The sequence below is a fragment of the Chiloscyllium plagiosum genome, chromosome 19 (assembly GCF_004010195.1).
Source record: "Chiloscyllium plagiosum isolate BGI_BamShark_2017 chromosome 19, ASM401019v2, whole genome shotgun sequence".
Lineage (NCBI taxonomy): Eukaryota > Metazoa > Chordata > Chondrichthyes > Orectolobiformes > Hemiscylliidae > Chiloscyllium > Chiloscyllium plagiosum.
Window position 1 is genome coordinate 62159242 of NC_057728.1, and position 22132 is coordinate 62181373.

Here is a 22132-nt window from a genome sequence, read left to right on the forward strand (position 1 = left end):
CCTTTCCTCTACATCTCTGGAACTATTCGGAGGTCTATAGAAAACTCCCAACAGGGTGACCTCTCCTTTCCTGTTTCTAACCTCAGCCCATACTACCTCAGTTGATGAGTCCCCAAACATCCTTTCTGCAACTGTAATTCTGTCCTTGACCAACAATGCCACACCTCCCCCTCTTTTACCATCTTCTCTGTTCTTACTGAAACATCTAAATCCTGGAACCTGCAACAACCATTCCTGTCCATGCTCTATCCATGTAGGTAAGAGTTTCAGGGACAAATGAAATGAGGGAAAGCTAGTGATGGACAATGTTAACTAGGCAAAAGTAGGTAATGGTGTCAGTATCTGTCGTAAAGCTAGCTGCAGCATGACCTTGTGTATGACTCCATCATATATCATCTTCCATTTGCCTTTTTGATTACTCATAGTCCCTGTCTACCATATCATTGAGGTCTAATGAGGATCAGATGGTTTACAGCCTACCTTGGTACACACTTGTACAAATCACACCATAAATTGCAGTTAGATCTAGCTTTTTGGCCATTTCTTCAATCTTGTCCCCTTCCTCTGATTCCATTCTTCAACCCAGCCACCATTCCCGAATAGGAGTGTAAGGCCATCAGATATATTAGTAGAATTAGGCCTTTCAGCCCATTAAGTGTATTCCACCATTCGATCATGGCTGATATATTTCTCAATTGCATTCTCCCTGTAGTCCTTGTTCCCCTTACTAATCAAGAACCTATCTACTCTGTGTCTGAAACGCATTTATTGATTCAGGCCTCCAAACCCTCTGTGGCAATGAGTTCCACAGATTCCCCACTCTCTGGCTGAAAACATTCCTCCACATCTCAGTTCTAAAGGGTCACCCCTTCACCCTGATGCTGTGCCCTTGGGTCCTAGTCTCTCCTACCAGGGGAAATATCTTCTCCATGCCCACTCTATCCAGGCCCCTCAGTATTCTGTAAGTTTCAATCAGATCCCCCTCATCCTTCTAAACTCCATTGTGTACAGACTTGGAGTTCTCAACCATTCCTCGTATGACAAGCCCTTCATCCTGGGATCTTTTTTGTGAACCTCCTCTGGACCCCTTCCAATGCCAGCAAATCCTTCCCCAGATAAAGAGCCTGAAACTGCTCACAGTGATGCCAACTGGTGATGGGAAGTGATGGCCTCGTGGCATTATTGCTGGTCTATTGATCCAGAGACCCAGGTAATATTCTGGGGACTGGGTTCAAATCCCACCATGGCAGATGGTGGAATTTGAATATATTAACAATCTGAAAATAGAGCCTAATGATGACTATCAATCCATTGTCGATTGTCAAGAAAAACCCATTTGCTTCCATAGAGAAGGAAATTATCATCCTTACCTGGTATGGACTGCATGTGACTCTAGACCCACAGCAATGTGGTTGACTCTTAACTGCCCTCTGGACAATTAGGGTTGGGCAATATGTGCTGGCCTAGCTAATGACACCTACATTCCATGGGTGAAGAATTGAAAAGAAAGACTGTTCACAATGTGATATCCTGAGGTGACTCCACATCCATTTCATCCCATTTGCCATCAAAGCTCTCATATACACTTTCTATCATCCCTCTGTTTCACACTGGTCAACCTATCATTCTCAATCTTCTATAAACTTTAACCTCTCTAACACTCTCCCTAGTAGATCGTATCCATCGTTAATCTCGGTATTTATCTGTTCTTTCACTTGGTATATCAAATGACTTCTGCCATCACTGACCTATGCTTGCTCTTTGACCCCCAATATCTTAAATTTACAACTTTCATCTAAAGCTTTCAATACCATTTTTCTCCTCCCGATGTCATTCGCTTCCCGAACTTTCCAATTCTCTGTGTAGGGCCTCCTGTCTTTCCCTCTTATTCCCCTTACCCTTAGCCATCTCCAGTCCCTTGGGCCTTATCAGCTGAAATTCCCTGTCCCTAGTGACCTTACCCCTTTATTAAGTTTCTTTATTAAATTTTCTGTAAAAAAGAATGTCCTTGTAGCTAGGTCTTTTGTTGCTCCTCCAGACCCTTCTTTTCTTTTCTTGCCTCATCTCATTTTCTCAATGCATCTGTGAGGCGTTTTTTGACATGTTTTTATCTTAAAAGTGAAATATAAGTGCAAGATTTTGGCCTTGTTACATTTTAGTAGGCTAGTTATGTAACAGCATGCGGATGGCAAGCAATAAGCCTTGTGCTAATCCTTCACTGCTTTTGCTTTTATTGAAAAATCGGATCAAAGAAGGTGGTGTGAAAACAGATATTTTCACCCAACGAGTAGTTAGCATTTGGAATGCACTGCCTGGAAATGTGGTGGGGACAAGTTCAATTGAAGTGTTCAAGAGGGGCTTTGGATGATTGCTTTTGGACAGAAATCTGTGCAGGGAGATAGGGGAAAAGCAGGAGATTGGCACTGGGCATAGAAATGGTGCAGCTATGGTGGGCCAAATGGTCTCCTTCTGTGTCATAACAGTTCTGTGATTCTGTGAGCAGAGTGGGAGGCAAGCTGTAGCTAATCAGGAATTGGTGATTGTATGATGCCAGCCAGTAAAATGAGGGAACAGTAAAGGAACAGAAAGATTGAAGCAGACAAAGGCAACTCGGGACAGCACAAGAGGTTTATGAGACAGTTCGCAATATTATGACTGGATTCTATAGTTTCATAGTCCTTGCAGTAAAGATGCTGTTTCTTTTCTAGGTACCTGGAGGTGGAGAGTAGTGGCCATCGGAATGAAGTCCGTTTTCACTATCGATCTGGCAGCCATCAGTCTCACACAGAGGTCTTCCCATATGCTTTGGCCGATGGGCAGTGGCATCGTGTTGCCCTGGTCATTAGTGCATCCCACTTGATTTTATATGTGGACTGTAACAAGTAAGTAAATGAGGAAAGCAATTGTGGCAAGTGGCAATGCTCATTCTGCATCTGTATGGCGAAGTGCAAGGCCACCAAGTCCCAACAGTGATAGCTATTGTTCTGAGATTCATAGAGTCAAAGAGGTGTACAGCCCGGAAGCAGGCCATTCGGTCCAACTCATCCATGCTGACCAGATATTCCAACCTAATCTAGTCCCATTTACCAGCATTTGGCCCATATCCATCTAAACCCTTCCTATTCATATATCCTTCCAGATGCCTTTTAAATGTTGTCATTGTACTAGCCTCCACCACTTCCTCTGGCAGGTCATTCCATACACACACCACCCTCTGTGTGACAAAGTTGCCCCTTAGGTCCCTTCTAAATTTTTCCCCTCTCACTTTATGCCTTCTAGTTCTGGACTCCCTGACCCCAGTGAAAAGACCTTTTCTGTTTACTCTATCCATGCCCCTCATGATTTTGTAAACCTCTATAAGGTCACCTCTCAGCCTCCGATGCTCCAGGGAAAACAGCCCCAGTCTATTCAGCCTCTCCCTATAGCTCAAATCCTCTTCAAAGTGAATGGGCAATTTGTTCAATTTAAAAGGTTTCTTTACTATCTTGGCCAAACATGCACATTGTTACAGATTATCTGCTCTCCCTTAAATTAGGTAATTGAATTAGAATGGAAAGAATAAATTCAAATTACCCAACCAAAATTACTATAATGGCTTGCAGCAGTGTATTTTATTATGATATACACTAAACTATTCGCAAAACAGTCTACTTCATAAACATGTGAAGGACATCCCACTTGTGGAGATAGAACATACTTGTCATTTTTTGTTGTTTGAGTTTGACTCTAAGTAACGGCTTATTTCTTGTCCATTCTTAGTTGCTCTGTGAAAATGGATTTTATCTTAACCTCTGCTTGCCTTGTGTTAATGAAGTTGCCTAGGTGGTGTTAGGACTTTGAGCCAGATTTAAAAATCACACAGCTCCAGGGTTCTAGTCAAACAGGTTTATTTGAAAATACAAGCTTTCGGAGCGCTGCTCCTTCATCAGCTAGCCAGTGGGGCAGGATCATAGGACACAGAATTTATGGCAAAAGATCAAAGCGTCATGCAACTGATGCAATATTTTGAACAAACCTGGATTGCAATTAAGTCTTTAATTACTTAGAATGGGGATACAGGTTTCGATTGATTAATTTTTAAATGTCAGAACTTCTTTCAAGTCACTTTCCCGAGAAAACATAAGATTTTATCAGTAGGATAAAAAGATGACATTTCAAGTGTGAGGTTAGAGTCTGTCTGTATCCCAGCCTTGATTCAGACTGGTTCTACTTCCAAAGTAGGAGTTTATAAAATGTCACATGGATTGCCTGCCTACAGATTGTGTGCTTTTTGAGCAAAATTGAATGTATCTGCAAATACAAATTTGATGTTGTATGATTTTTAACTTGGCCCACCCCAGACAAACACCAATGCCTCCACATCACATCCTAGAGTCAGGAATAGCAGTATTTGTCCACATCATGCTGGTATCAGTTGGCTCAGTTGGCTGGATAACTGGTTTTCAATATGGGGTGTTGCCAATGGCATGGGTACTGTTACCATGAATGTCTTGCCTTCTCAACCTCATCCGTCACCTGAAACCTGGTGACCCTCAGGTTAAACCGCCACCAGTTGTCTCTCTCTGAAGGCACTATGGGGGCTTTGCCTTTTATGTGACTAATTCCCAGCCTATCCAGCCTCTCCCTATAACTCAAACCATCCAATCCTGAAAAGAGCCTGGTAAATCTTTTTTCTGAACTCTCTTTAATTTAATAAATCCTTCCTTTAGCAGGATGACCAGAACTGCACACAGTAATCCAAAAGTAGCCGCATCAATATCCTGTACAACCTCAACATGATGTCTTAACTCCTGCACTCAATGGTCTGTGTAATGAATGCAAGCATACCAAATGCCTTCTTAACCACCTTGTCTACCTCTGATGCAAATTTCAAAGAACTATGTACCTGAACCCATAGGTCTCTCTGTTCGACAATACCACCCAGGGCCTGCCCTTGTTTGTTTTACCAAAATACATTACCTCACACTTATCCAAATTAAACTTCATCTATCACTCCTCAACCCATTGGCCCAATTGAATAAGATCCCTTTGTAATCCTAGATAATCTTCTTCACTGTCCACTATACCACCAATTTTGGTGTCATCTGCAAACTTACTAACCATGCTTTCTATGCTCTCATTTAAATCATTTATATAAATGACAAGCCTGCGACCAGCACCTATCCCTGAAGAACACCCCTGGTCGCATGCCTTCAGTCTGAAAAATAACTCTCCGCCACCATTATCTGTTTACCACCAAGCTAATTTTATATCCAATTGACAAAGTCACCCTGAATCCCATGTGATCTAACTTTACTAATTGTCAAAGGCATTACAAAGATCCGTGTAGACAAGATCTACTGCTCTGCCCTCGTCAATCCTATTGGTTATGTCCTCAAAAAACTCCACCAAGTTTGTGAGACATGATTTCCCATACACAAAGTCATGCTGATTATACCTCATCAGTCCTAACCTCTCCAAATGCGTGTAAATCCTATCTCTCAGAATCCCCTCAAACAATTTACCCACCACTGATGTCAGACTCACAGGTTCTTCTTATGGTCTTTCTTAAATAAAGGCACAACATTAGCCAGCGTCCAGTCCTCTGGCACGTGGCTATAGGTAATACAAATACCTCTGTTATGGGCCCCACAGGTTCAACCCTAACTTCCCACAATATCCTGGGATACTCTAGATCAGGTCCTGGCGATTTATCTATCTTTTATGTTTTCTAAGACCACCAGCGCTGCCTCTTCTGTAATGTGAACTGTTTTTAAAGCATCAATGTTTATTTCCCTGAGTTCCCTAGCCTCCATTTCTTTCACCACAGTAAAAACTGAAGTGAAATATTTGTTTAGTACCTCCCGAATTCTGTAGTTCCACACATAGATGATCTTGTTGATCTTCAACGGGCCCTATTTTCTCCCTAGTTACTCTCCCTAGTCACATGAACTTACTGTTCTTTTTGAAATAAGCTTGACAAATTAGCTCAATGATTTTATAGCCAAATTCGAATTCTTAAAAACATTTTAAAAATGTATGAAATATTAAAATATGGCCTTCCTCCAAACTTCTCAATTTTTTATAAAATGCTTTTGGTCCTTTTCATCTTTTAAAATGTCATCCTGCCAACAACATTGACCTAGTTCCTGCCATCAGTAATAGTTAGCTCAGAAATGGTGAGACAATGTGAAACTTAAAAAGCATTCTTAAAAAATATTGAAAAAATTCTCAGAGTTTGAAAAAAAAAGGCTGAGGAATCTGGGCCGTTTTAAATGGAAAGTAGACAAATCAAAAAGCATCCAACAGCAATTTTGATTTTTATAAATATAATTATGGAAGTCTTTGTGCGAATCAATGTGATTTTTGCTTTCTCCAGTGATTGGAGGATTAATGGGTTGTAAAGTCCAGTTGGATGAGCCTCCTTGGAGGTTTTCCTCCTTTGCTGGTGAACAAGCTTCCATTAAACTCACTTTGACGTTAGGAGCTAGGTACTTTGGTGTACCCCATTTGGGTGTGTTTTTGTCTACAGCAGGGCATGTAAAATATGTTGAGTGGCCAGCACATCATAGACCCATCCACTCTGGACTTCTCCCATAATATGGAGATGGGACTTGGTTGTGGGGTTGGGAAAGGCACCCACGGAGCTCCCTGACTTTAGGCTTATTGAGATCCATATCAATTGTATACAGCCGGGGTGGGGGGCAAGACTCATCCCCACCCCCCCAAAATGGTCATCCCTCTCTACTTTCCTTCCCGTATGCCAACTAAAACTTGGCTTTCTTCCTGATGAAGGTCACATGCCCAAAACACCAACTCTCCTCTGCACCTTGGATGCTGACTGACCTGCAGTGCTTTTCCAGCGTCATATTTTTCGACTCCTCCTCCCCGCGTCCCCCCACAATTTAGCTTCCCTTCCTCCACTTCCACTCCCCAGCCTTTCCTGCTCTGAAAGACCAGGATGTACATGTTCAGGTTACCATGCGCTTCATCCAGGGACTTCCCTATGCTCCCAGCCTATGCCCTGTTACATTCTGATGTTGCTGGGACTGCTGCATTTGCTGGGTATTGATCAGGAAGTCTAACCTCAGCCTATTGAGTCCACCCTGAGTGTGTTATTGCTGCAGTGCTGGACGTTCTGAAAGTCAATCCATTTGGGATCATCAGAGAGGTTGTGAGCAGCCTATTTCCCTCTCTAATCCCAACCAGAGTCTCAGAATTGAGACGCTTCAAGAAAAGTCATCTCTGACATGGAGGTGCACCATCAGGGAAGAAGTTAGGAGAAACTTTCTATGACAGGCTTGACAGATTTCCATCCTCACTATGCAGCAGCTGTACTCTGGAGGCATGGTTAAGGAATGGCAGCTTGGTAATAATGTTAATGTGACTCGTCCAGAGGGCCAGACTAGTCCTGTGAAAACGTAACCATATCTAACTCCTTGTCAAAACTGGGTTTTGAAGAAATTGAAACGTTAACCCTGTTTCTCTCTCCACTGCTACAGCCAGACCTGCTGAGTTTCTCCAGCAATTCACTGTATGTGTTTCAAACTTCCAACACACACAATAGTTTGCTTTTATCACACTGAGAGTGATTGCATCGCGGTAATATTGCTAAATTATTAATCCAGACACCCACACATTGTGGCTAGGGACACAGGCAGATACTGGAATTCGAATTCAATAATAATCTGGAATGAAGAGTCTAATGATGACCATGAAACTATTATAAGAAAGATTGTCCACTTCACTAATGTCCTTTAGGGAAGGAAGCTACCATCCTGACCTGGTGTGGCCTACACATTACTCCAGACCCACAACAATGTGGATTCTGGATCAGTGGTGCTGGAAGAGCACAGCAATTCAGGCAGCATCCGAGGACAGGCTCCCTGACCTATCACCTTCATCTCCTCCCCCACTCACCAATTGTACTCTATGCTACTCTATCCCCACCCCCACCCTCCTCTAGCTTATCTCTCCACGCTTCAGGCTCTCTGCCTTTATTCCTGATGAAGGGCTTTTGCCCGAAACGTCGATTTTGCCTGTCCTTGGATGCTGCCTGAACTGCTGTGCTCTTCCAGCACCACTAATCCAGAATCTGGTTTCCAGCATCTGCAGTCATTGTTTTTACCCACAACAATGTGGTTGACTCTTAACTACCCTCTGGGCAATTAGGAATGGGCAATAAATTCTGGCCTAGCCAGTGATGCCCACATCCAGTGACTGAATATTAAAGAAGAAACATTATTGTTTTAAGGTAACGCCTACCATACACAGAGTAAGGGGTGGAGTCTGCCCCACTCTCCTGTCCTTACTTTCTATGGCAGCTGATACATCTCTGTTTGCTCTCTTGCACCCCCCCCCCCCCCAATCACCCCCCACCCTGGCAAATTCTCAGCTACACAAAGGGAGTCCTTGGTAACATTTCCATGACCAAGCACTCACTAGCTCCAGGTGACTCTTATCATGTGTCCAATAGATTAGCAAAGCACTTCCACTTTCTAGATGAAGCCTTCAGAGAGTTTGTGAAATAATCTCTGGGTGGTGTATATGAAAGCTTGTTAAAAGTTCCCAAAAGATCTCCTGGATTGTTTCAAAAGTATTCACAGAAAAATAGAAAATTGGTGCAGGAGTAGGCCATTCAGCCCATTGAACCTTCCTGTATGATCATGGCTGATCATTCCAACTCAGTATTCGGCTCCTGCTTTCTTCCCATATCCTTTATTTCTTTTTATCCCTAAGGCCTATATCTAAGTCCTTCTTGAAAATCACCTTCTGCAAACCTCCAGCAACAAATAAATAATAAAAAGTGATTAACCTTTCAGAAAGGTTCAAGATCTCAGCACCATCTGGCTGCTCCTATTCAGCTGTCTGCTATTGGGAGAGGGCGATGGTGCAAGTGCCAGTTATCAAATGCCATCTGAGCTCTTTAATGAATGCTGCCACATAATTTAAGTAATGAGTGCTCTCCTCTGGGTTCATGCTTCATCTCCTTTACCAATATGGTGTCCTGAGGTGACTTTTCAGTTTCCATGGCGCAAGTCTCCACCTTGGCCAGCTTCTTTAATGTTTCAAGTATGTCCAGAAAATCAAATCTAATCTCATAAGAATATGACTCTCTTAACCATAGATGCACCAGGACTTACAAATCATTTACACATTCCTGTTGAAGGGCTTATGCCTGAAACATCGACTCTCCTGCTCCTTGGATGCTGCCTGACCTGCTGTGCTTTTACAGCGCCACACTTTTGACTCTGATTTTCAGCATCTGCAGTCCTCACTTTCTCCCAGGATTTAAAAATCACTCTAATAACACATTACATATGGACTTCATGTTTTTGTTTCTGTTTGTAGGATTTATGAACGAGTTATTGAAAGGCCCAGTATGGACATTCCAATTGGCTCAACATTTTGGTTAGGACAAAGGAACAATGTTCATGGCCTTTTCAAGGTGAGTGACTACATAATGTTACAGTTGCTTTATTCTTTCATTTTACAGCAACACACTTTCATTAATGGATAGTGGTCTATTATTTCAAAGTGTACATCCCCATTCAGAATTATTTTTGTGTCAAACACATTGAAGTTTGAACACTGTTGACACTGGGGCATAGATATGGTAGCCATTACAGAGACATCGCTGCAGGAGACATGGATGTGAACTGATTCATTATGAGTCATCTCTTGAAATGTCATCAGTGATAGCGGGAAGAGTCATCAAGCCACTTAGGAAGCACAGAGAATAAAGAAAAGATGGAGAGATGGCTCTGTTAGTGAATGATAGAGAATATAGAAGGATGACCCAAGTTTTGGACAGCAGGATATGGAAGTAGTTTTGACAGGGATGACAAATGATTCAGGCAAAAAAGTCACCTGAGGGAGTGGGGTACTTAACAGTAACTACACAATGAAGTCGTGCATAAAGGAAAAAATAATGAAAGCTTGTCAGAAGGACATGACAATAATCATGGGAAGTTTTAATCCATCCATCAATTGAAAAGTCTGACGGGCAAACGTACCTTAGATGAGGAATTCATAGGAGGACAGTATGTTCTGAAGCTGACCATTGTAGGTTAGACCAGACTTAGGGTTATGCAAGAAGGTAGGATTACTTAATTAATTATCGCATATTGAAGGCACCCCTGGGTAGCAGTGACCATAATATGATGGAATTTTGCATTCATATTGAGGGAGAGTGGACTGGATCTAAGACAATTTCCTTGAAATTAAATACGAGTAATTATGAGACTGAAAATAGAACTGTCTGAAGTGATTTTGCAAATTAGGTCAAAGGATCAGTTAATAGAAATGTAGTGGCAGACAAATAGAATTAGCTTTATTGTCACATGTGCTCAAATGGTTACAGTAAAAAGTGGCAAGTGGCCACTATGGCCATCTGAGGAACAAAGATCCCTCGGTACAGCTTCCTCGGGCTACACTTCTTGGAAAAATAGAGAAGTAAAAAGTCCAGCATTGCAGATTTAGAAATAAATTATTAAACGGAAGAGAAAAGTGTTCAGTATGATTGTCTTCTGTCTCAGTTCATGTTGGCCTAGCCTCCAGCCCACACTGGATCTTGACTGCAGACCACGCCTGGCTTCACCTCAGGGTTTAGGAGGATGGAGATCGTTCTGGAAATACCTTGAGACCGGGAGTCCACATTGAGTCCATGCCATGTCAGGCTGAGAGGTCGTCACATAGTGCCAAAGACCACCACACTGGGCCGCTGGGAAATAGCCATGCCAGGCTGAATAATCACTGCTCTGGCCGGGAGTTCGAGGCCGAGAAGAGTGAAGAGGAGGAAGAAAAAAACAAAAGAGAAATAAAAAGAGAGGGAAAAGAAAGAAAAGAATGCACAGAATTAACATATTCCAACAATTGATGGTTAACTGGAATATTAAACGTGGTATCAAACTTAAAGAGAAAGCATGTAATTATGCAACAACATGTAGCGAGTCAGAAAATTGATCAGAATATACAAAACAGCAAAGAATGATAAAAAAAACGAAACTTAGAGTACAAGAGAAACTACGAAGAGAAAGTGAGGGCTGCAGATACTGGAGATCAGAGCTGAAAATGTGTTGCTGGAAAAGTGCAGCAGGTCAGGCAGCATCCAAGGAGCAGGAGAATCGACGTTTCGGGCATAAGCCCTTCTTCAGGAATGAGGAAAGATTAATTTCCTCATTCCTGAAGAAGGGCTTATGCCCGAAACGTCGATTCTCCTGCTCCTTGGATGCTGCCTGACCTGCTGCGCTTTTCCAGCAACACATTTTCAGTACAAGAGAAACTAACCAAAATAATAAAAATGGATTGTAAGAGTTCCTATAAATATTTAAAATAAACCAGTTAAGAGATGAACAATGGTCTTTTGTTCAGAGCAGTGGGCCTGTATAAATTGTTGGAGCTTCAGACTGACAAGTTACTTGGTCTACATGAACTTCATCTTAGGATCTTAAAATTTTTGCGAGATAGCTGATGCGTTGGTTTCGATTTTCCAAAAATCCCTTGATTCAGGGATGGTCTCATTAGATTGAAAGATAGCAAATCAAAGGAGAAAGGAGACAGAAAGCAGGAACTATAGACCATTTAGTTTAGCATCTACCATAGGGAAAATATTAGAAGCCATTAGTTAAATGAAAAGTATTATTAAGTGAAAGATGTTACAACAGGGGAATTAAAATAAATTAAACATATTTTTGATTTTGAGAAAGGGAAATCATGTTTAACCAAACTATTGGAGTTCTTTGAGGAGGTAGCCCATCTTGTGGATTGGGTGAACCAGCTGATGTACTGTACTTAGATTAGCAGAAAGCAATTGACAAAGTGTTAATTTGAAGGTTATCACAGAAGTTAAAATCACATTATGTAGCGGATGGCATATTAGCACGGATAGAAGGTTGGTTGGCTAACAGCATCATGTAGTCATACAGCACAGGAACAGAGCCTTCAGTCCAAATAGTCCATGCTGAACATAATCACAAACTAAACTAGTCCCATCTGCCTGCTCCTGGCCTATATCCCTCCAAATATTTCTTATTCATGTACTTATTCAAATATCTTTGAAATGTGTAACAGTATCCACATGCAGCATTTCCTCTGTATGTTCACTCCACACACAAACCACCCTTTGTGTAAAAGATTGCCCCTCATGTCTTTTATAAACTTTCTTCGCGCACCTTAAAAATATGTGTTCTAGTCTTGAAATCCCTCACTCTAGGGAAAAGACATCTGCCATTCACCTTATCTATAGCCCTCATAATTTTTTAAACCCCCTCAACCTCCTACATTCCAGTGAAAAAGTCCCAATCTATCCAGCGTCCCCTTATAACTCAAACCTTCTATACCCAGCAACGTCCTGGTAAATCTCTTCTGAACCCTCTCCAACTTAATGACATCCTTCTTATAACAATGCAACTGGAACTGGACACAATACTCCAGAAGGCAGGGAACAGTCAGAAATGGTTATTTTGCATGTTAGAATCCTCACAGTGTGGAAGCAGACCATTCGGCCCATCATGTCCACACCAACCCTTTGAAGAGCATCCCACCCAGGCCCATTCCACCTAACATGATTCCTTGTAATCCTGAATTTCCCCTGACTAATCCACCTAACTTGCAAATCCCTAGGCACTATATGTAATTTAGCATGGCCAATCCTGCACATCTTTGGATTGTGGGAGGAAATCGGAGCACTGGGAGAAAGCCCATGCAGACATGGGGAGAACGTGCAAAATCCACAGAGACAGTCACCCAAGGGTGGAATCAAAACTGGGTCCCTGGTGCTGTGAGGTACCAGTGTTAACCACTGAGGGACTGTGCTGCCCACAGTTGGTAGCATATAATGAGTAGTGTGCTACAGGGATTAGTAATGACACTTGAACTGTGTACAATTTATACATACAGGGCCAGAAAATATTGTTGCTAAATTTGCTGATGTTACAAAGACAGGTAGGAAAGTAAACTGTGAAGAGGACAAAAAGGTATAGATTTGGTAAGTGAATGGGATGAGTATAATGTGGGAAAATGTGAAATTTTACTTTTTGGTAGGAAGAATAAAAGTTAGCAAATTTAATAAATAGCAATACATTGTGGGACACTGCAATGCAGCAGGATTTGGGTGCTCTCATGCATTAATCATAAAGGTTTAGTATGAAGTCCAGCAAATAATTAACTGGAAGGCTACGGAACATCATCACTTATTGTGAGGGAGTTGAGTACAAAGATGGGGGGGTTATGTTTCAGTTATCTGGGGCATTCATGATACATATCAATATTGATCACCTTATTCGAGGAAGGGTGTAAATGCATTGTGGGTAGTTCAGAGGAATGTTTAAACTCACACAACACCAGGTTGTAGTCCAACAGGTTTATTTAGAAGCACTCGCTCTGAAAGCTAGTGCTTTCTCCTTTTCTAACTTGGTGTTGTGTGATTTTTAACTTTGTCCACCCCAGTCCAACACCAGGTCCTCCACATCAGAGGAATGTTTACCAGACTAACATTTGGAATGAGTGGATTGTTTTATGAGGAAAGGTTCAACAGGCTAGGCTTGTATCTGCTGGAGTTTAGAATGTAAGAAGAGATTTGTTTTGAACATATAAAATCCTGTGAGGACTTGGCAGGGTGGACATGGAGAGGATGTTTCCTCTTACGGGAGAAGCTAGAGCCAGTTTAAAAATCAGGGCTCACTCATTTCAAACACAGATGAGTTGAATTGTTTTTCTCACAGAGTCTTGAGTCTTTGGAACTCGCATCTGTAGTGATTGTAACGAGTGGACCTCATTGAATATGAGTTCCCTGATTGGGGCTGTTAATCTGGCCCAATCAGGGAGCCTGGGGAGAACAGGGGTGTCAGGGTTCTGTTTCTGAGAGCTGGCTCTGAGGGAGCCAGACCCGTGTCAAGTGTGTGTGAATAAAGGGCGACTTGGTGACAGGATGTTGGGCTCTGTGTGGCTATTCCAACATCCGAGAAAGAAGGTGGAAGCAGTCTCCTTAAAACTTTTCAAGGCAGAGATAAGTAGGTTCAGAGAAAGGGTCGCCGGACCTGATGTCTCTTCACAGATGCTGCCAGACCTGCTGAGCTTTGCCAGCAGCCTCTGTTTTTGTTTCTGATTTACAGCATCTGCAGTTCTTTTGATTTTTGTAAATAGATTCTTGTTAAACAAAGGGGTGAAAAGTTATCAGAAGAAGGTGGAAATGCGAATTTGAGTTGCAATCAGATCAGTCCCGATCTTATTGAACACCGAGGTAAAAACAATGACTGCAGATGCTGGAAACCAGATTCTGGAGCAGAGTGGTGCTGGAAACAACTCAAGAGTTGAATGACATACTCGTGCTTTTTGTTTATATCAAGCTCTCGAATCTAACTTTACACCTCAAATTTACTATTATCGCAAAGCTCAAGCCACTTTATGTTGACATTTAAGGCAAAGTATAAATGCATCCTTGGGCTAACCTGATGCTAACTGGTTGGCATGTAGCCTGAAGGTGCTAAATCTTTGCTCAGGTTAGATCAAAAATGTATTTTGCACTGATTGGTGGAGCTGACTGGATGTTTTCATCATAAAGAAGTAGAAACTTAGTAAATTTATTAGTTATTATTGATCTGGGCACTTGAATTAAGAGAGGTTTACCCATCTTGCATGTCAACATAATTACATCATACTTATATTAACACAGCAAACCCCGAGTGTTTGAAGATCATTTGCAATTATACTTTTTTGGCTTAACTTCTACAATTCTACAAACTATTGCCAAAGTGCATTTAAGTAAAAAAATCATATTGAGCACAGAAAAGGGTCAAGATACAAATGCCTTTGAGAAACACCTGGACAAAGGAGAGCACACTGTTTGTGAGAGCATTCATGAAATCTCCTGTACGGCCAGTCTATTGAAATATAGGAGCAATTGCAAAACAGGATTCCTGATCTGAAGTAAGTAATAGGGAAAGCAAGGGGAATGTTGGCTTTTATTTCAAAGGGAATGGAGTATAAAAATAGGGTAGTTTACATAAAAAATATACAAACCGTTCGTGAGGCCACAGCTGGAAGACCAACAGTTTTTGGGTCCCTTATCTAAGGAAAGATATACTGGCACTGGAGGCAGTCCAGAGAAGGTTCACTAGGCTGATACCAGGTATGAAGGGGCTGTCTTATGAGGAGAGGTTTGGGATGTTGGGCCTTGGCATGCAGAAGAATTGAAACATACAAGATTCTCATGAGGCTTGACAGGGTAAATGCATAAAGGCTGTTTCCCCTTGTGGGAGAGTCTACTACCTGAGGCCATTACCTCAGAGTAAAGTGTTGCACATTTCAGTTAGAGATGAAGAGGAACTATCATTTCTTTCCAAGGATAGTGAATCTGTGGAATCCTTTACCACAGAGTGCTTTGGGGGCTGGAACATTACATATATTCAAGGCTGAGATAAACAGAATTTTAATCAGTAAGGGAATCACAGGGTAAAGGGAAAAGGCAGGAAAGTGGAGTTGAGGATTATCAGATCAGTCATGACCTCATTGAATGATGGAGCAGATTCGATGGGCTGAATGGTCCACCTCAGCTCCTCTGTCTTATGCGTCGTAAGTGATCCAACAGTTAGATTAACTCCAGAGTCGAGTCCCATCTTATGTCAAGATGCATAGTGAGACTTGCTACCATGATTGATGGTGCAAAGAATATCTAGAATGGTGTCCACCTGAAACAGTGGATTTATGAGGAATTCAATAAATTGAAGCAAAATGTATTTAAATGTTTTGAAATAACCAAACTCAAAAACTTCAAAAACACTGGTCAGGAGTAAACCTTTACATATAAATGTGTGTGCAGCTTTAGAGAATTTTTTTTCAGTTCATGTGGGTCACCAAACCCTTGTCTTCCCTGTCCTAGAACAATCCAATACAAGGCCAAAGTCCATTGACTATCTTCACCCAATGAAAGTCTGTGGTGGTTTGTTTCTAAGCAATTTTCAGCTTCAGTCCTCCTTTGAATGCAACCAATGGGCGGTGTGAGTTGATTACTGCAGCCTGCTGGTGGGAGATCATCCCCATCTCACACTGCACTAGGCACTGAGTCACCTTTCGGGTGGAGAAGGTGATTGAGGGAGAGAATCGCTGATGGTGGAGAATGAGAAATATACTGGGATTTTATTCTAGGTCCAGAAAATCTTGTCTGTTTCTCCTGTTGAAAAAAAGACTGTGAATAGTTTGGGCCTTTTCTTGCCTCTGGCTCCAGTTGTTCCATTGAGAACCTTCAGTCAAGCTGATCATATTGTTGTAAAATTTGCTCATGGGATGTGGATGTTGCTAGCTGGGCCAGCATTTGTAGCCCATCCATAGTTGCCCTTGAGAAAGTGGTAGTGAGCTGTCTTTTTGAACCACTGCAGTCCATTTGCTGTAGGTAGATCTACAATGCCCTGAGGGAGGGAGTTACAACATATTGACTGCTTTACTCTTTGACCTCCCCCATTCACATCCTTGAGCACCTAAACTTTGCGAATGTCAGTGCAAAAACTGAGCTTTCATATTTGAACAGCCTAACCCCTGTTTCACTTGGAAGTCATGGAGAGCTAAAAGTTGACTCTACAGTGCAGGTAAGGTAAATTGGCCATGCTAAATTGCCTGTAGTGTCCAATGATGTGTAGGTTAGGTGCATTAGTCAGGGAAAATGTAGTGTAGGAGAATGGATCTGGGTGGGTTAGGAGTTTTTATGATTCTATGATGATTTTATGACTCAGACCTTAATTTACTGAGTTAGTTGGATAGCTGGTTTGTTATGCAGAGTGATAGTAACAGTCATAGAGTCAATGCCTGCACTGCCTACAGTTACAGTGAAATATTCTTGAAATAACTGAACACAGGCCGGAATCCTGTCACCGAGTCACCCTGTATTTACAAGTGCACATTACATGGACTCTGACCAGTAGCCAATCCCAAAAACTGAGGAGACCTTCTGAATCTCCTATTTATTTATTTATTTATTTATTTTTTTATTTCCACCACCAGGAAGATAGGAAAACACCCGGGTGGCCAGTGACAAACACTGCCCTTCAAAGCAAGGGACAGTGCTGTGTGATCAAAACAGTGAAGGGGAGGGTAGGGACTAAATCAAAATAGAGTTGGAGGGAGAAATGATGCACTCCACTCCCTGCATCTCCTATTTATATCTGTCAGCCAGGGCTCCCTGATTGGCCCAGGTAAACAACCCCAATGAAGGATCTCATTGTCAATGAGATCTACCTGACCCTCATTCCAATTACTACAATCCTCTTTCTCAATCTGGCCTATTGCCTGACCCACAGATTAAACTTGCCATCAGTCATTTACCTCTCAGGAGAGAGTGAGACTATGATGGTCTTATCTTTTACATTATCAGTGTTAGACATGCAGGTCTCCAAAGAATTGAACATCACAGCTTTTGTGGTGATTGAAATCACCTGATGTTCAATAGACTTTGTACCTGAGAGCTGCGTTTTTCCATATCGAGGGCTTGGCTACATGACAGGGATAGCGTCCAGAAGGGAAATGTGGAAACTGTTGTTTGTGCTAAACAATGGACTTTTCATTAAAGTCTTTTGCCTCCTAATTCTACATTGGTCTGCAAAATATCCATTGCACTTGTGAGACTGTTCAGGTGCCAGAGAGAGCACCGTGCAACAGAGCTCCTGTGGTCATGTTATGCCAGAAAGATGGGCAACCACAAGTTGTATTATACCCCTCAGACCCTCCCTAAGTCATACGGAATTGATGCCTATTCATTGCATAAGTTTCGATTTTGGGTTTACCATGAGGTGATTTCAAGTGATTTAAATAATTCTGCTGAGGATTTTTAAATTTTCCATGAAACGTAAAAGTGGTATATGTTTGAACAAGGGAAGTGGGAGCAACTACCTTAAAACAACTGAAGTATGTAATAAGATAGAGGATTATACTTAGAACCCACTGAGGGAGTTTATAACTGATCCTGAATTATTTTTTCTACAGGGTGTAATGCAGGATGTACAGATTCTCCTGATCCCACAGGGACATATTACTCAATGCCCTGACCTCAATCGAAGTATGTTTCCTGATTATATTAATGATGTTTACATATATACATGTGTGTAAAATAAAATGTGAAAATGCTTTGATGAAATGTTCATCAGACTTTAGGCCACCCTCCTGGCCAATCTATTGCTTAACTATTAACTGCATGGCTTATAAAAAAGGGATGCCAAATGATTCAAAAAGCTATTTGGCAATAATGTTCTCTTTAGTGTGTTAGGATAAATACTACATCTCGTAAATCCTGTTTATTTGTGGTTGGGAGGATTCAGTAATACCAAATGTTATCTTAGAAAAGCAGGTACACTATGAATCAGAACATGCCGTGTGAACATAAAATCTGAAATAATGCTGGAAGTGCTCAGCAGCGTCTGTGGAGAGAGAAACAGAGCCCTCGGCCTTTGCACTTGAGTTCACGGTTTCCGTATGGGGAGAAGCAGGCTATTCGACCCATCGGGTCCTCATCCCACTCCATCCCCGTAACCTTGCATATCCCATGGCTAACCCATCTAGTCTGCACATCCCTGGACTCTATCAGCAATTTAGCACGACCAATCCACTCTAACCTGCACATGTTGGACTGTGGGAAGAAACCAGAGCGAATCCATGCAGGCGCAGGGAAAATGCGCAAACTCCACACAGGCAGGTGCCCGAGGGTGGAATCAAACTCAGGTCCCTGGTACTGTGAGGTAGCAGTGTTAACCACTGAGCCACCGTGTTGCCCAGTTAATGGGATGAATACTCACTCTCCCATGAAAATAGGGTTGGAATTAGGAAAGGGGCTGAAAGATGGTAGGTGGTAGCACTGGGAGAGAAGCAGGCTATTCGACCCATCGGGTCCTCATCCCACTCCATCCCCGTAACCTTGCATATCCCATGGCTAACCCATCTAGTCTGCACATCCCTGGACTCTATCAGCAATTTAGCACGACCAATCCACTCTAACCTGCACATGTTGGACTGTGGGAAGAAACCAGAGCGAATCCATGCAGGCGCAGGGAAAATGCGCAAATTCCACACAGGCAGGTGCCCGAGGGTGGAATCAAACTCAGGTCCCTGGTACTGTGAGGTAGCAGTGCTAACCACTGAGCCACCGTGTTGCCCAGTTAATGGGATGAATACTCACTCTCCCATGAAAATAGGGTTGGAATTAGGAAAGGGGCTGAAAGATGGTAGGTGGTAGCACTGGGACTGTCTCGTGATACCTTCCTGCCACTGAAGTAATTTTTCCAGGGCTGTGTGGGATGCAGATTGACTGCTGTACTGAGTGAAGATGATGAATGCCCCACTTTGGGGTGTTTCTGTGGTTTGCCCTATTATTTTGTGGCTGGAGGTGTGCCCACCCCCACTCGCCATGCCAGGAAGCTGCCAACTTAAGGGCAGCTGGCTCCCCCGTTCTGTGACCTCATCACAGAATGATTATCGTGCAGTAGGGTACAATTCATCCCATCATGTCTGTACTGGGTCCCTAAGCTTTTCAACTCAGTGCCAATCTCCTGCCTTTTCCCCAAAACCCTGCATAATGTTTCCTTTTTTAAAAAAAAACATCCAATGCCCCTCTTGAATGCCTCAGCTGAATGTGCCTTCACTGGCCTTCTAAGCCGTGCATTCCAGACACAAAATACTCGCTGAGTGAGCGTTTGCTCTCACCTTGCATTTGCTTTTTTTGGCAAAATGCTTGAAATCTGTGCCTTCCAATTCTCAATCTGTTTAGGAGTGGTTTCTCCCTATCAGCTTTGTCCAAGCTCCTCATGATTTTGAAAATAGGTGAAAGTGAGGACTGCAGGTGCTGGAGATCAGAGTCAAGATTAGAGTGGTGCTGGAAAAGCACAGCAGTATCCGAGGAGCAGGAAAATTGACATTTCAGTCAAAAGCCCTTCATCAGGAATAAAATGTCTATCAAAGCTCCACTTCAGGGCCTTCTCCACGGCTGCCATTCCTAGCGTTAAGATGTACAGGGTAACTCACATCCATAGCCCAATGCTTTGGGATAGGGTTTCCTCTGACCATAGTTACTGGTCTGACGCAGTACTGTCCAGCTCCCCCAATGGAGCCCCATAATTAGGAGATCAAACCTCCAGGAAAATTGTGTCAGCATCAAAGTACCAGCTTGGGACCCCCATCTGGTCCAGTTATTGGGGTCTTCAACTGGTGCAGCAAGATCCAATCCATCATCTTGAGTCAACCATCTTCCATTGGAACACCAACATGGCTTCTCTCTCCAGGGATACTGTCTGATCTGCTGGAGAGTTTCCAGCATTTTGTTTTCTAATTTCAGATTTGCAGCATCCACGGCATTTTGCTTCTGAGAAAGAAAGGCAAGATCATGCACTGGACAGAACTCTACATCAGAGTTGCTCTCATCAGATAACCAGTCACAATTTGCCAGCTAACATTTCCTGTTCAAATACTGACCAACCTTTTGTATATTTCCATCACTTTTGCCTTTTTTTAAAGATATCTAATAATCATGTTTTCTTTGTTTTTATCATTGTGTCTTGACTTGCACATCACCGCTTTTAAAACTCAAATTCTATTGTTCCAGCGTGCCCTACATGCAATGACTTCCACGGACTTGTGCAGAAGATTATGGAGCTCCAAGATATTTTAGCCAAGACATCAGCAAAGGTCATTTTAATGGACAGACTTTTAGATAATCAAACTGTCGAATAGAAGTGTATTTCTTCTCTAGACATTCTGATCTGTTCCATGTTTCCTCTGTAAAGTAAACAAATGAAGCAGCCACTTTGCACACCACAAGAGACCCGGGTTCAATTTCCGCCTCAGACGACTCTCTGTGTGAAGTTTGCACATTCTCCCTGTGTTTGCGTGGGTTTCCTCCGGGTGCTCCAGTTTCCTCCCACAGTCCAAAAATGTGCAGGTTAGGTGAATTGGCCATGCTAAATTGCCCGTAGTGTTAGGTAAGGGGTATGGGTGGGTTGCGCTTCGGCGGGTCGGTGTGGACTTGTTGGGCCGAAGTACCTGTTTCCACACTGTAAGTAATCTAATCTAATCTTAATTCTCCAAACTGATGAACGGTCAGTTGATTTTTTTATTTGATAATATTAATGTAGGAAAAGTATTGCTGAGGGTATGGGAGAAATCTTTGCTCCTCCACTAAAGCCATCAAATAGACTGAATCTTAGAGTGATGCAATAAACGCTGTACTCTCAGTAGTTCATTCAGAGAACATTGTAAATTAAGAGCATCACAAAACATGTTCTGGATTTTGTAGGTTGCAGTACAGAAATTGTGGCTTCTTCTGAAATATGCTGAAGAAGTAACAATCTTAAGAGTTTCAATAATTTTCTGTTGAAGGCCTCTTACATATATGATGGAATGCTTACAGGGTGGCTTTTTGGAACAGCTTGTCATGGAGCCCACAAGGGAGCAGGCTATTCTGGACCTAGTGCTATGTAATGAACCAGACTTTATAAAAGATCTTAAAGTAAGGGAACACATAGGAAGCAGCGATCATAATATGGAAGAATTCAGTCTGCAGTTTGAAAGAGAGAAGGCAAAATTGGATGTAATGGTGTTACAGTTAAATAAAGGTAATTTTGAGGGCATGAGAGAGGAACTAACGAAAATAGACTGGAAGCAGAGCCTAGCAGGAAAGACAGTAGAGCAAAAATGGCAGGAGTCTGTGGGTAAAATTGAGGACACAGTACAGAGGTTCATCCCCAAGAAAAGAAAGACTACCTGGGAAGGGATTAGACAGCCATGGCTGACAAAGGAAGTCAGGAAATCTATCAAAGAAAAAGAGAGAGCCTATAAAGTGGCCAAGAGCACTGGGAAATCAGAAGATTGGGAAGGCTACAAAAACAAACAGAGGATAACAAAGAGAGAAATAAGGAAGGAGAGGATCAAATATGAAGGTAGGCTAGCCAGTAATATTAGAAATGATAGTAAAAGTTTATTTCAATACATAAGAAACAAACGACAGGCAAAAGTAGACATTGGGCCACTTCAAACTGATGCGGGAAGGCTAGTGATGGGAGATAAGGAAATGGCTGGAGAACTTAATAAGTACTTTGCATCAGTCTTCACAGTGAGTAATATCCCAACAATTAAAGGGAATCAGAGGGCTGAGTTGAGTGTGGTTGCCATTACAAAAGAG

General features: G+C 42.2%; 1 protein-coding gene across 1 annotated transcript in view; it reads left to right on the forward strand.

Annotated features, from left to right (window-relative positions):
- The window catches only part of LOC122559324 (protein kinase C-binding protein NELL2-like), a 339041-nt gene that overhangs the window by 55739 nt on the left and 261170 nt on the right, over positions 1 to 22132 (forward strand). The window contains exons 4-7 of the mRNA XM_043708693.1: positions 2709 to 2882; positions 9331 to 9427; positions 17953 to 18025; positions 20558 to 20640. Coding sequence (XP_043564628.1) covers positions 2709 to 2882; positions 9331 to 9427; positions 17953 to 18025; positions 20558 to 20640 — 427 coding nt within the window. The remainder of the gene's footprint in view (positions 1 to 2708; positions 2883 to 9330; positions 9428 to 17952; positions 18026 to 20557; positions 20641 to 22132) is intronic.